Source organism: Stegodyphus dumicola, chromosome 6 (genome assembly GCF_044657685.1).
Source record: "Stegodyphus dumicola isolate Sdum_Otavi_A_Nest chromosome 6, ASM4465768v1".
Lineage (NCBI taxonomy): Eukaryota > Metazoa > Arthropoda > Arachnida > Araneae > Eresidae > Stegodyphus > Stegodyphus dumicola.
The window spans coordinates 98,660,279-98,675,870 of NC_140773.1; the positions used below are offsets into that span (position 1 = coordinate 98,660,279).

The window sequence follows — 15,592 nt, forward strand, 5'->3', positions numbered from 1 at the left end:
GGTTACTCATTGATTCCATTTGCCAACTACAGCAATATACTGATCTACAGAAGGGTAACCTTGGTAATAAACCTTGATTAAATAAAGATGATTTAAATAAAGTTCTTTCAACAATGAATTCTATTGATCCTGTTATTCAGTTCACTTTTGAACTTGAGACTTGCAATTCTCTTCCATTTCTCGACATTCTGGTCACACGTATCAACTCCAACTTCAGTACTACGGTTTACCGTAAACCTTCATTGGTTTGCCTTCCACCACACTTTAAATCATGTCATCCGACTAAACAAAAGTTAGCTTCATTTTATTCCTATGTTTTCCGTGCTCTTCAAGTTTGCTCCTCCAAACTAGCCCTTGATGAAGAACTAAATTATTTAAAAGCAATAGCTATTGACAGGGGCTTTTCACCCAACATTATTAATCAAGCAGTTAAAAAATTCTCATCTCAACACACTAAAAGCCACACTCTTATTTTAGGAGATTATAAAAATTCTGTTGTCATTCCCTTCTTTCCATCATTTAGCTATAAAGTTGCACATATTTTGCAGAAATTTAACTTTCGGGTTGTTTACTCTCCCATCAATAAAATTCCGAGTTCCATACTCAAGGACCCCATTCCGGATATGAATTCTTGAAGTATTTATAGGATTCCTTGACAGTTTGATTTAATTTACATTGGTCAAACTAAGAGAGCCTTAAAATTTCACATCAAGGAACATGAGGCATATGTTAGAAAAAAGGAAACACAGAAGTCTTCTGTTGCTCAACATTGTTAGTCTGAAAATCACACTTTCAATTTTTCTGCTGCCAAAATTAATCAAAAAACATCATCCATTGGAGAACTGGATTTTCTAGAGGTATTTCACATTAAAATAATATTTCTGTTCTAGTTAACGATCCTAATTTCAATCCATCTTTATTACCTTTGGCCTATAAAGAAATTATGTTTTAGTTCTGGTTTCACCAACAGATGGCGCCACTTGCTTATTCTTGCCCAGGCTTTCTTATCTTATCTAAACACTATTTCCTATCTTGTTCATTTGCGGTTTTGCAGCTGAGGATGGTGGTTCGGTAAAACCATCGAAATTAGTCTTGTGAAAATTTTGAAAATGTAACGCTGATTTTTGTTGTTTGACTTCTGAATTAATAAACCTTGGTTGACCAGGCATAGATATCTGGACAACTGTTTTACTCATTTGGAATTGTTTCCAAATTTGAGAAATTACCAATTGATCAATGCCAAAGATATGAGCAATGTCTTTGATTGACTATTTTGTATCTTGGTACTTGTGCAGCACAAGAGCCTCACTGTCTGTCATTCATCTTTTTTCAGTCATAGAAATGTGACTAAATGTTGACCAGGCATAGATATCTGGACAACTGTTTTACTCATTTGGAATTGTTTCCAAATTTGAGAAATTACCAATTGATCAATGCCAAAGATATGAGCAATGTCTTTGATTGACTATTTTGTATCTTGGTACTTGTGCAGCACAAGAGCCTCACTGTCTGTCATTCATCTTTTTTCAGTCATAGAAATGTGACTATCATAAAAAATTATTCTACAAAAAATTATAAACACTTTATATGAGTATTTGAATGAACCCCTTAAACTTTTCAGGATACTGGAATCTTCAGCTGTTACCTGATTAGCATATGTGCAGGTTGTCAGTCAGGATTAGTTGTGATGTATGATATTTGTTCATCTGCATCTGGATCTATTTTGAGACACAGGAATTCAGTATGCATTCGAAACTTAGTAATTTGCATAATGTACTTATCTTATGGAAGCCAGCATATATTTAATTGCCCAACATTATACAGGGTTTGTTACCATCTTTAAAAGTCCTTAAGTTTTTTGGAACCGATTTTTGGTCCTAAATTTTAATCATCTGAACTTTGTAGCTGTTTTTATGACTGCCATTTCGAATGTGAATTAGCATTTTGGAGAAATATTTTTAGCAATTCATTGACAAATATAGTTTCTATCGAATGCGTGAATAGGTTCATGGATTATAATTTGTTCCCATTTCTAATATAAATGGTGGGACACTCAAGTTTCTAAGCAAGAAGTGAAACATAAGCATTTTGAAATTATTTCATTTTTTTCTAATGAAGAGCTCGTAAACAGTTTTTGGGAGTGTAAATTCTTTTATTAAATGCTTCTAAATTTGACAAATTCTTCAAAATGATATAAAAAATAATGTTCATTCAAATAAGGTGTTGTGCAGTAATTTAGGAAACAGAGCTGGCAATTTTATCTAACTCTTAATCTCTGTGCATGCTTCTGGAAATAATAAGTCAAATGAGACTGAATAAGAAGGTCCTGTGCAGAAGCTGGAATCAAGAAATGCCAGTTACTTTAATGCAAATTGTTAACTTTCTGTTTAGCATTAAAAATCAATCAATTTTTCTATGCAACTAATGAAGGTTAAAACTAGCCATAATTAATTTATAATATAAAAACTAGATCATAAGATGCATTTTTAGTGCTATTTAAGAAACATAAGAAAACATCTGTGTTTTTAAAAAATACCTGTGTCATGGTAGCAAGTAGCAAAAATGGAATTATTTGCTCAGTGTAGCCTTTGAAACTGTATAAAATTATGATAGTGAGATAATTTAAAAATTTCAATTGCTGAATTGTTAAAAGTAATGTAACATGTATATGTTTTGTTGCAAATTATGTATCAATAAAACTATTATTACGTACAATGCAAGCCATATATAACAGTCAAAGAGCCACTTCTGGCCTGCAAAACACAGTTTCACCATGTATGTTCTGTATGATCAGATCAGGGGGGAAAAATGGCCTGTTTAAAAATAGGAAGGAAAAAAATGTACATCAACGGAGAAATGGCTTTATTCATTATGGCACAATAATAGAAAGCATTATTTCTTGCCAAAGTCACCATGAGGTTTTTTTCCTATATATTGCAATTCATATAACCAACTTTTAAAAAAAGAGAAAAGGGGGCTGCTTGAGTTCCTTCAGACATTTTAGTATATTTGCTACGTTTTGATGTTTTTTTCCCTCAGTTATTTTATGGTCATTAATAGTATTAGATTTTTATATCTAAAGATTTAGTCAATCATTGTTAACAGTTCCGTGATTTTAAGTGATAATGAGTTCAGATTTCTGAATCAAACAGAAATTTAAATTAATTAAATGTGATCATACATCTTACATCATTGGATAAAGTATAAGGTCTTTTGGGGAGGGGCGAGGTGACCTCAATTGATTTCAGTGGTGTGCTGTTTATAAGGAATAATTTTCATATATTCAGGGGCAGAAATTTTTTTTATTATTAATTTCATCCAAAACTATAAAGATCAAAATACCTTTTTAAATACATGATTGTAGTTAAATACTTTAGAAATCAAAGAAATAATTTTTTACCTGAGATTTTATTGATCATATGAACTAAAACTGAAGTTGTGGTATCTCCATTTGAGAACTGCATTGAAATATTAACAAAATTTCAAGAAATAAAAGAAATGTATGTTCAAGATATAATAATAGTAGATATTATGTATATATGAATAATTTATATTCAGATTGCTTAAATTTCTCTTTGATAATTTTGATTTAAAATCTGTCATTGCTAGCAGCTTCATAATTCAGTTTTCAGCAACTTATAACCAAGAATTTTGTTATTACTGAAAATAAAAAGCTAAACAAATTTTTTGTGCCTTCACATAAACCATGTAGTTTAAAAAGTCATTGCACACATACTATTCATTTATTAAATTTAAAAAAGAGTTATTAAATGAATTCTGCTCTAACTCTTCAATCTGTTAACTAAAGGCATTTAGAATCAATATTATTCTCATTGAGAAATTATCAAAGCAAATTTAAAAAGAATAAGAGTTTACTTGAAAATTAAATGTGAATAATTATAGGAAACTCTTGATTAACAATTAACTGAGTATTGTCTAATGTTTATTGCCAAAAGGTAGAAAAAAACTATTACAAACCAAGCAAAATTTCTGCAGAAAATACAAAAAGGAGAAGAAAATAGGAAATATATGTTTTTATTCACAAAAGTATATAATTTAATTGTGCATAATCTGGAATATATGAGCATTGTCATAAGGTAACTTGCATTATCAATAAGCAAGAAAAACAGAGTTCTTTCTGTTTTAAATATTGATTTAGTATACATAACCAAATAAATGTATTTTCTACATTAAACTGCTTAAAAGCACTAAATTTTAGTATTTTTTACATAATGATCAATTAAAATGGTTATTTTAATCTTAAATTAGTATTTAGTCTCTTAATGATTAATTAAAATTAGTATTTTCCTGTTAATGATAACATGGGTTATTCTTTCATATGTGATTTTTAATTGCAGTCAGATTAGCCTTGATTTTGTGTTGACCCAAAATTGCATGTTAGTCTTAATCCAGTTGTGAATAATTGACTGTGTAATGAATTACAATACCTGTGGTTAGCACATACAGTTGGAAACTTGAAAGGTTAAATGGTTAGAAATCCTGATGAGGGCACAATTAATGATTTCTCATTTTTCCTGCAGGGTTTTCATAAAGGTATAATATGCTTAACACTAAACTCTTCATACACTGAATATTACTAATGTAATCACTATCTGTGACCTATTAGTGACAGAATTTTTTTTTAATACGACAAATACTGAAATTGGTTTGGAGTTTACATTGTTCTTAGTATTAGTACCCCAGTTCTTAGTACCCCAGTTACTTGGGAGACTACTGTATACAATTTCATTTTCTATTACTGCTTTTGCAGTTGATAAATCGCGCACACAACTAACATCAATGTTTTTTCCTTTAGAACTTTCGAGGTTTGGTGGTGAAGAAGATTCACGTCATGAAAATTCTCACACCATTTTGCAAGATGGTGAAGAAGCTAGCAGTGGTCTTGGTGATAATGAAAGTTCTGAAGACAGACCTATGGAGGTTATTTCCTTGTACTTTTCAGTATTCATGTTTATTATTCATTTTGTGCATTCTTTTCCCATTTTCCTTAAACGTTAAAGATGATGATTGTAGAGCTTAGTTATTTGAAGGTATTTTTATGCATTAAATTTCTTTAATTTATTCTAGATTTTATTGACTGTGTATATACTATATACTTTTCAAAATCTTATTCTTATTTAAACATTATTTATCAAAGCTCTTTTTTTTTTTTTTTTTTTTTTTTTTTATATATATAGACTTCAAGAGACAGAGAAATGGAAGGTTTTAATGAAAATAGAGCGACCTCTTGTCATAGCTTACAAATATCTCAACTTCAAGAGGAAATTTTTGTCTTACGAACAGCAAATACAGCACTGCGACAACAGTTAGATAGGCAAGAAGCTGAGCTGAATCGTACGCGAGCTGTTCTTGCTAGTTGCAGAGATGAAAGAGATAGATTGCAGAGAAGGGTGAGGAAAATGTTTAGTGTATTATATGATGCTTAAATATTTTAATTGAAATGCATACTGCTAATATTTACTAAAAGCTACATGCTATCTGTAATATTATATGTTTATTTTCTCCTTCAGATGTTTTTACATGTAAGGAATAAAGTACCATTTGCACCTTTCAATAGATATTTTTTTCTCTGTATCACTCATTTTCAGCTTTGATGTGTAGTGTATAAAACCTTAAAAGTAAGCCTAAATTCACTATAGTTATTTAAAAAAATTAATTTAGTAATGTTAATTAATGTGTAAAGAAACGTTTGGAATTATTCAACCTTTTAGTATTTGTCATATATGTATATATATATAAAAAAAAAAAAAAAAAAAAAAAAAGATTGGTCACCAATAGGTCATTGATAGTGATTATATTAGTAATATTTCAATGTATGAAGAATTTAATGCTAAGTATATTTATGTCTTTATAAGAAAACATTGGAGCAGCAAATATGAAGAAATCATCAACTGTGCCATCATCAGGATCTCTAATCATCTAATCTTTCCAGTTGGCAATTCGATGTGCTATCCAGGGATACTGTAATTCCTTACATAGCCAACTATTCCGTAACTGGAAGTCTTTAATGATGATATTAATGCAAAGAGACCTGGAAATACACTAAACATAGACTAAACTAGCACTAGTAGTATTTTAACATCATCATTGCTATAGCTAAACTTTTTGATACAGTAGCCATCCCTTAATATGTAATTGGCTAATGTTATCATTCGGATATTGTAATTAAATTGCCAATGTCCCACCCACTGTTATACAAAAATATGTATATTGCTTATTGTACTGAACAAGTTGATTAATGTGATTAACCCAAAACAGAAAGATGGTTGCACATTCTTATTCACTTTTAGGTATAAATACAACTCTGGCTTTCTCTATGGCTGTTGCAAATTCCTGTTGTGAATAAAACATTAAAATGAACTTTTTACACTGAAGTAAAGTTGCCAGGTAAGATCAAAATAGAATCTAGAAATTGCCAAATGACGGAGGGAATCTTCATGTAAAGAATTATATCTCCAAGCAACTTGGTTTTGATTTAAATTAACCATGTAGAAAAGAATCCTTTTCCAAGTTTTATAAAAATCTACTAAACTGCCTAGTTTAATAATGCTGTAATTTTACAAGAAATTAGATTTTTATGGAGAAAAAATTATTTACTGTGTTTTGAGTTTTATATTTTGATAAATGTTCTGTTTCATTGGTCTTAGTTGCTTTATCATCTGTAATATTTTTGCTCTTTTTTGAACATGATAAAATTATCAAAATTAATAAAGCGTGTAATATTCTGAGTAAAAGGGTAAAACTGATTTATTAAACTGCTATGACCAGCTCCCAAAAAAGAGTTAATGGAATTCTACTTTTAATTTAAATATTTCTTTAAAAGATTTTAAAGAACTATGAAGATATTGTCTGAAAATTGAACTAAAAATGTGAAAGGGATATAAAGGAAGAAAGATACAGTTTTGAGAAATCGTTCAAGAGTGGTCTACATATTGTTGCATTACTCTCTTTTTCTGTGAGCATCAGTTGTAAGTTGTTGCTGTGTCTGCCTCTTTCACCAGAGAAAGTGAAGAGAGGGGAGCCAGAACTTCATGCAGGCATTAAAAAATTTGGAACTTGCAAATGATTTCTCAGAAAATTCAAAACTGAAGTTTGCAAATAATTTGGATCTCAACACAAGTGCTCATGGAAAAGATGTGGCTGTCAAATATTTGTTGATATGGCAGAAATCTAGAAATTGAACTATTAAAGTGGGAGAAATGATTTTGCAGTGACTGGCTTAGCTGATGGAAGAAAAATGAAAACATAGTTCAGAAACACCTTAATGATGTAAAAAAGGGGTGCTGATTGATCTGCTGTAGGAATATGATTGTCAAATGTATGATCTAAATTGTATACAAAATACTGCCTTAAAAACATAATACAGATGAAAAGTGTATGCTGCTGTGCATTGATTGCCTCAACATGCATATTTATTTATGAATAAAAGTTCAAAAGAATCTAAAATATTAAAATATCATATGATTGTTTTCATCTTCATCAATATGAGTGGTAAAAAAAGGAAACTTTTAGTAATCAGGAAAGAAAATTCTCAGGTGCTTCAACCATTTTCATGTGAGCTATAGATGCTTTTTTTTTTTATGTTCTGAAGCCATTTAGTCAACTTTTTATTTGTCAAGAAACAGAAAAACAAATCAGTAGGGTCTGTGATTTCCTGCTTTGCATTGAAAAGCAAATTTTAAATCTCCATAATAACCTAAAATTTTTTAGCCTTATTTAATGTAGTGATTATGTGGGATATATAGGTTCCAGCCTGCAGGAAAAACGTTAACAGTATAATTCAAAGGCATGGAAGACATCAATAATGTTTAATGAATGGTAATGAACTAAATGAATGATATTCTTATTATTATTGACAATTGCACAACACTTAACATACATGTCTCTCGTGACATGATTGTTGTATTTGCTATGGTAAAAATCTGAAAATTTAGCTATTTAAATAGGAAAAATTGTTTTGTAGGTTTCTGGTTTAACTGATGAAAGAAAAGAAAAAATCATATTTTTGCCTTTATATAAATATATGCTGGTAACTTCAGAGGGAAGCTATGTATTTCCCAAAACATATCACAGCTGTAATTCAACCATGTGATCAGTGGTTTATTAGAGTAACAAAATGCTGGAATTAAAATTTTGGATTTATTGATAAAAATATCTTTTTTCTTTAACTGCCCTTTCAGTACCATGTTTTTCATTTTGAATGGCAGAAAAATTTTTCCAACTGCTGTTTTTGTATTCTATATTTATCTGATGCTGATATAAATGAGTTTGTTCAAGGTAAATAAACCATCTAGGAGTTAGTCGTGTTTAAAGAGGAATTCTATGTCTAAGAATTTGTGAACAAATTGTTTACACATTAGCTCAAAATTAATTTTGAAAGACAATGGCGTAGACACCAAAATCTTTTATTTTTGGTGAATACTTCCAAAAAGTACGTATTTATCAAAAATTAAAAATTTGCAGAATTTCATAATCTGTGTTTACTGTAAAAGAATGATTGTGAAAGATAAGCAGAAAATGCTAAGTAACTTCGATAATGAAATAAATTTTCTTCTATAGTCAAAATATGTTATAAGTATAGTGCTTTTTTGCTAAAACGTTCATCTGCATCTTAGAAAAAAGTCAGTACTTTTTTTACTTAATCCAAATTAGTCTAGATTGCAGGCAGCTATAGATTATTGGAATTTTACTGCACTAGTGATATGTAATTAGTGCAATGAAAATCACTTTGAGAAATCCAGTATTTTAACTTTTGTTAAAGAATATTCATTAAAGAATGATTTCCTTTATTTCAGATACGAGAAGCTCAGTCGAAACTTGCTAGTCTTCAATCTCAAAGCTCTCAAGGTTCGCAGACTGGTAGTTCTCCAACTAGAAGTAAAAGCCCTCATATTAATCCTACCACAGGTGAACGCACACCCACCTCTAGAGAAGATGTTCCTATTGCAAAAATGGCTGAGAGAGTTAGGCTGAAAAAGATGGAAAGTGGGGATCGACATATTTTGGGCTCTGAAATTTCAAGTTTAGGGGTTAGCCTATTATTTTGTTTTGCAGTTATGCTGCTTATATTATTTTTCTTTTTCATGTTGTTTTGAAAATTTATTTTCATATAAAGTCTGAAATAAAAATATATTTAATTGTTACTTTTAATTTGTTTAATCAGAATATTCATTGGTCTTGAATGCGACTGATTATGAAAGTAACTGTCTGGAAAAGCATACACATAATGCACAAAAATGGATACTTTTTGGATTTTAATTTCTATATTTTAACTGTAATATGTTGTGCTATATGCATTCATTATTGGAATATATATTTCTTAGAAGCTTCTTACTCAATCCTCGCATCTAACTGGCTGCCTGCGAGACTTAATGGTATGATATGTAGTAAAAGTTATACTGAATTTGCAAAATTATTTACAAAAATAGTGTGTACTCTTTTGACATAAAAATAAGTAAGTACATTATTTATGCTCATAGACAGCAATTTTGATTATCCTTCATATTGTTGTGATGTTACTTCATGCTATCAAACAGCAATTTTTTATTGTAATCCAAATTTAGGAATAAGTTAGATAAAAGTTTAAAAGAATCTAAAATATTAAAATATCATATGATTGTTTTCATCTTCATCAATATGAGTGGTAAATAAAGGAAACTTTTAGTAATCAGGGAAGAAAATTCTCAGGTGCTTCAACCATTTTCACGTGAGCTATAGATGCTCATTTTTTATGTTCTGAAGCCATTTAGTCAACTTTTTATTTGTCAAGAAACAGAAAAACAAATCAGTAGGGTCTGTGATTTCCTGCTTTGCATTGAAAAGCAAATTTTAAATCTCCATAGTAACCTAAAATTTTTTAGCCCTATTTAATGTAGTGAATATGTGGGATATATAGGTTCCAGCCTCCAAGAAAAACGCTAACAGTATAATTTAAAGGCATGGAAGACATCAATAATGTTTAATGAATGGTAATGAACTAATGTGATATTCTTGCTAATTATAGAATAATTTAAATCAGTGTGTGTGTGGCTGCAGCATAAATTTTACATTGAGAAATTTGTTCTTGTTGCATATTCATGTAACTAAGAACCGACAAATATACTTTTAGATTGAAAGCTATCCCCTTTCTTTACTTGAAATTTAAAAAATAAAATACATAAATTCATGGTTTACTTTTGAGTTTAAAACAATATTTACAGAGCTGTTTTTTAATTAATTTGAAATAGTATTTTTGAATTCAATGTATAAAATATGAAAAATTAGTAAAAGTCATTTCCTGTATCTTAGTTATAATGGTATTTGAAAAATAGTATTCTTTTTGCCCCCTTCCTATTTTGCACCCACTAGAAACCATGCATGGGTCATTTCTTCTTCGTCACTAGACTTTCTTCCTTTTACCAATATGATTTTTATCAATATGATTGGTCTATTGACATGAGGTGTAATCATCACAGTTTTCATAGTGATAAACATGAATTTTGTTTACCCTTGTTGAGCAGGATCTAAGTCATAGCCAGTCAGAGAAAGTAAAATGTATTTACATATCTTCAGTTCGCTTTTTTCATTGTGATTGGTCAGTTCATATGCTTTCATGATATAAAGTTGAAAAGTTACAAAATTTAAGCAAAATCCTTATGCCAGTTTCCCTGATGATATCTAATTGTTTAGCAGTAACATTCTGCTTATGGAAGCTGTGATGTAAAACCACATAGTGAATGCTCCCTTGGGTACTAAAATCCCTGGTTGAGATTTCTATTTAAAATTCTGAGTTGTACACTGTGTTTATGAATACATTTAGAATCCATGCATTGAAAATTTCTTTTTGGAAAGAATTGCTAAATAATAATGAATAAATGAATGCTTTAACAAAAGCTGTTCTGAATTAAAAAAAAAAAATTCTATTGGAGAAGATTATGAATTGCTGTTATTTTTCCTTTCTTTCTTCTATTGGAGCTACTGTTATTTTTCCTTTTGTAAGGCCATTAAAATTTTTGCACTTTGGTATGAAACTGGATTTTGGTGAAAGTGAACAAATGTAATACCTGTATTGCATTGAAATTTTTATTTTTGAAACTATGTTTCACCACTTTCAATGAATGAGTGGCTTCATGTTTAAGCAGATTGCTGTGTCTTGGAGAAGTTAAGAAATTTAATTAATCTGTGAAATTTTAAAGTTCTACTTAAGAAAATTTTCAGAACTTATTTTGGCATTGAGCATCTTCGTGCAAATACAATATTTTTTACTTTCATTTTCTAAGAAAGCCATTATTCTTTCTTTTTTTTTATCTTTACTCCTGAAGCCAAAGTTTAAAGAACAGAGACAGAGTCTTTGGAATCAAGAAAATATGTCTTTGTATTCAGTAATACAGTCAAAAGTCTTTAATCCAGACTCTTCGGGACTTTGGCGATTCCGGATTATAGATCATCAGTTTAAGTCTGGTAAGATGGCATGCAGAAGTTATAAATTAAAAATATGAAACCATAATTTATGAAATAAAGAGCAATTATGATCTAAAGGGTATCAAAATTTACAAAGAAAAAGCTTATATTTATTTGTTTACTATTTTAAACATTTCTTTCAACGCACGCATGCATAAAGCATACATTATGCATAGCCAAAATTAGAAAATTGCAACCAGAAAAATATTTGATGTGTATTCATGATATTTATAATGACGAGGAATTTGATTTAAATCATATCAAAGATGGAGTACATCAAGATGAAATACTACATTTAGTAAGGAATTATAAGCCGAATAAAATAAAAACATCTGCCCTAAAGATAAGGATAATGCTGACAGCTCAACTTCCAGTTCATTGCACGACCCCCCCCTCCCCGCAGAGCAGAATGAAATTGATAAACATATTTCGGAATGGTTAGATAATCAAAGGATATGCCTTTATCCATTTTTTGCAGCTATTCCACTTTTTGTTTGATGGACATCGAAACATGCTTTCGCTTTGTAGATCCTTTGGTAGCTCCAGAATCGGAAATTCTTTTTGACATAATCGAAAGTTCAAGCTTACTTTTATAAAATTGTTCTAACAGTCAGAAAAAAATAATAAGCCGGTTCAATTAGAAGATTAAGGAACAACGCAATCTGCAACATTAACTGAAATAGATAATTACATAATTTTAGCTTAGCTTATACCGTCTCTTATACATTAAACGTGCATGCGTAAATGTATTATGTGCATGTGTAAAAGTATTATGCCCATACATTAATGCATTATGTGTTGACTCATGCGCAGAAAGTTTGTAGCTTTGAGGTCTGGATTATAGATCATTCCAGATTATAGACGTCCGGATTAAAGACTTTTGACTGTATAAGCAAATTGGGAAGGATTATTTTGTAAGGTATGTTTTCAAAATGCACTCTGCAAGGGAAAAAAAAAAGGACAGTTCTATATCTCCCATTCTACTGGGCCGATTGACAAAATTCAAATTGCGTTTTTCATGTCTCGAAAGCGCGACTTAGGATATATATTAGATTTATATACAGCATTGTTCTAACATAGGTATTTTGACACAAAATCAAACTTTTTCTGAAATAACATACCCATTTTTTTCCATATTTCGATTCTACGACTCAAATTATGCCTAGATATTAAATTTTGTAAAATTTGGTGCAAAATTTACAGAGAAATGTAAAAATTTATGTTGGCACAATTTTTTTGAATTTATGCCAAGAATAATTCACTCGGCGAACTTCTTAATATATGGCAACCAATTTTTCTTTCCCTTCCATTATGCCGGAGCGGAAAAAAAAGGTAGTATTTCTTTTTTTGTCAGTTAAATTAATTTTATTGTATCACATTCATTCATATTGTAAAGGAAACATGTGGTAACTTTAAATAATGTTTATAAAAATCATTGCAAACTTTTTTATATTAATTTATTTGAAAATACTGTATGAATGTCTTGAAAATACAAATTTTAATTAAAACAGAAAATGAAATGATTTATCTCTTCGTTCTTTGATGCATCTAATGTTAATTTAGTACTTATATCTTGATTTTTACCAATATTTCCAGTTATCTACAACGAAAATGGCCGAACATTTGGCACAGAATGTACATGAAGAATCTTATGCTCAGGAAATTTTCCAAACATTGTTTTCTACTGGTTCTCCTGTGCCAGAAAACAAAATTAAGGAGTTTGAAGTAGAAATGGAACGTCTGAATAGTAGAATAGAACACTTAAAGTCTCAAAATGATCTCCTAAATTTAACACTTGATGAAAGCAAAGGACAGTGTGACAGATTAAGTGTTCTTATAGGAAAATATGAATCTAATAATACAGCCCTCCAACTAGCTCTCTCTTACAGTGATCAGGCTATTGAATCTTTTGAAGTTCTTTTGGCCTTATTAGAATCAGAACAGGACCAAATACGTGCCAATTGCAAAGCTGTCGGTCTAGGTAATGGTTTATTGCTTAAAATTTTAAAAATTTCTGAGAAATTTAAGAATGTGATAATTGTTCTTTAAATAACTAGTATTTGTATTGAAAATTTATTATTTCTAATGTGCATTTAGAATTAAATATACCATGCATTCAGAAACAATTAAGGTTTGTAGAGTGAAGTGAAATACTGATCTGGAAAGACTGAAATTTCTGAATATTGGGTTAAAACATTCTATCAGAATACTAACTTGGCTCATTTCTGAACTGACAGTAATAAAATGAATTTAAGGTTAACATGGGTAATAAACTTTAATAGTGACAGTGAATTAAAATAATAAAGTTAACTGTTAGGGAACAAAATTAAAATTTTATCTTAGTAAATTTAAGAATTAATAAATAAATTTATCTTATTAAGATATAATTAATACTTTATTTTAAATCACATCAGATAAAATTTTTCTATTGCATGAGATTGTATAAAGTTATTAAAATTCTAATTTTATGAATATCAGAAATTGAGTTATCATAGTATTATTTTGGTAACAGCTGTAAGTGTCTATTACCCAATTATTCCTTAAAGTTTCTTTGCTGAATACCATAAAAATGACATAGTTGATAATTTTTGGTTAATTATTTAATTAATTTGTAATGTAATTTGTATAATAAAGTTAGTAATATCTGTTAATTGCTTATTAAATGAGAAAAATATTGAATGTAAATACAGCAGAGTTTCAGTAAATTGAACTAAATCTCAAAAAGTTGAATTCATAATTAATATTGGCTTCAACTTTTAACTAAGTTGAATAAGGTGTAAGTTGAACTAATAAGTTGTTAAGTTATAAGTTGAACTTTCAACTAATCAGAATTTTTGTTTTCTTCTTGCACCTTCAGTTTTGGTTTATTGAAGTTTAAGTGTATTTTCTGTTGTGCATTATTTCAAAGCTGTACAATTATTATAGGAACTTATTTCAGGTAATAAGAAAGAAAGATGTTTAAATGGCATTGTGGTCATGATTACTGTTAAATAAACACCTTTAATTTTTTTGAATAATAATGAGGGTAATTATTAATATTGTATGCATCTTTCAAAACGCTTTAACAAGATTTTCCATGAAATATCACAAAGGCATTCATTGAATATTTCCTATTTTAAGTATTCTTTCATTTAAATTATATGATAACTGAAACTGCTTTAGACGTCAAATTTCTTTAATTATCAGGTTTATTTTTTAATGCTTTTAAGAGCATTTCAGTTTGATTCTATGCATCAACTATCTTTAACTGCACGTACTTCATGTGGTTAAAGATAGTTAGCAGTTATGTATATTACTGTTGTCTCAGTCTACACATCAGTAATCCATGTGAATTGTGTAAATGGTCAGGCAATAACACATTGACAACTACAGTGACATCATTAAAATGATAATTTAATGATGCCAACAATGACACCATTAAAATAACAGTTCTGAATTTCAACCGAAAGTAGAGATTGAAATAATTCAATGAATAAGAACACCTGTGTGGAAAAGAAGTGCTGGGTTTGAAATCCAAACTCCAAAACAAAACCAATTTTTTATAGAGTGCATTCTGGATTTAAATAACAGCATATATGTAAGTAACCTGCAACTCTGTACTGCTATTCAAACATTTATAATACAGCCTAAGTAACAGAAAGTGCTTTAATGGAATGAGATTCCAGTAACGAAAATTGCAGTAATACAAAATTTCAGCAGCTAGTAAAGTTAACCAGATGTTGTAAGTGAAGGAAAGCATTGGCTGTATTCATTGACACTTTTTAGCCATTAGCCCAGAAGGGATGTTAATTTCATTTTGCATTGATTCACTATAAATGTTGGTTCACTTTTCAAATTGCTGCCACCAAATATTAGAGCCCTGCATTATATTTAAAAAATTTAATCTGCATACATGTATGTATGTTTTTCACACTGCAAGAAAATAACGGTACCTAGAGACGTCAAATTTTCAGTAAGTTGTCCTCTGCTAGAGTATAGACATCTGGAAGCCTGAGCTTGGAATTTGTTTTATTATCTATTTCATATTTTGTAAAACTCTAATGAATTTTTGATTAAGAAACTCAACAATTTCAAAGTGAGCAATGCCAACACTCTAGGGGGGAAAAAACATTTTTATCTCCAGCGTGCGAGA

General features: G+C 29.6%; 1 protein-coding gene across 4 annotated transcripts in view; it reads left to right on the forward strand.

Annotated features, from left to right (window-relative positions):
* Window positions 1-15,592, forward strand: part of LOC118184206 (colorectal mutant cancer protein) — a 310,438-nt gene that overhangs the window by 156,471 nt on the left and 138,375 nt on the right. For all 4 annotated transcript variants that reach the window (XM_085818695.1, XM_035353942.2, XM_035353875.2 and 1 more), the window contains 4 exons: window positions 4,817-4,941; window positions 5,199-5,411; window positions 8,817-9,050; window positions 13,057-13,441. In XM_085818695.1, the coding sequence (XP_085674821.1) occupies window positions 4,817-4,941; window positions 5,199-5,411; window positions 8,817-9,050; window positions 13,057-13,441 (957 nt within the window). The remainder of the gene's footprint in view (window positions 1-4,816; window positions 4,942-5,198; window positions 5,412-8,816; window positions 9,051-13,056; window positions 13,442-15,592) is intronic.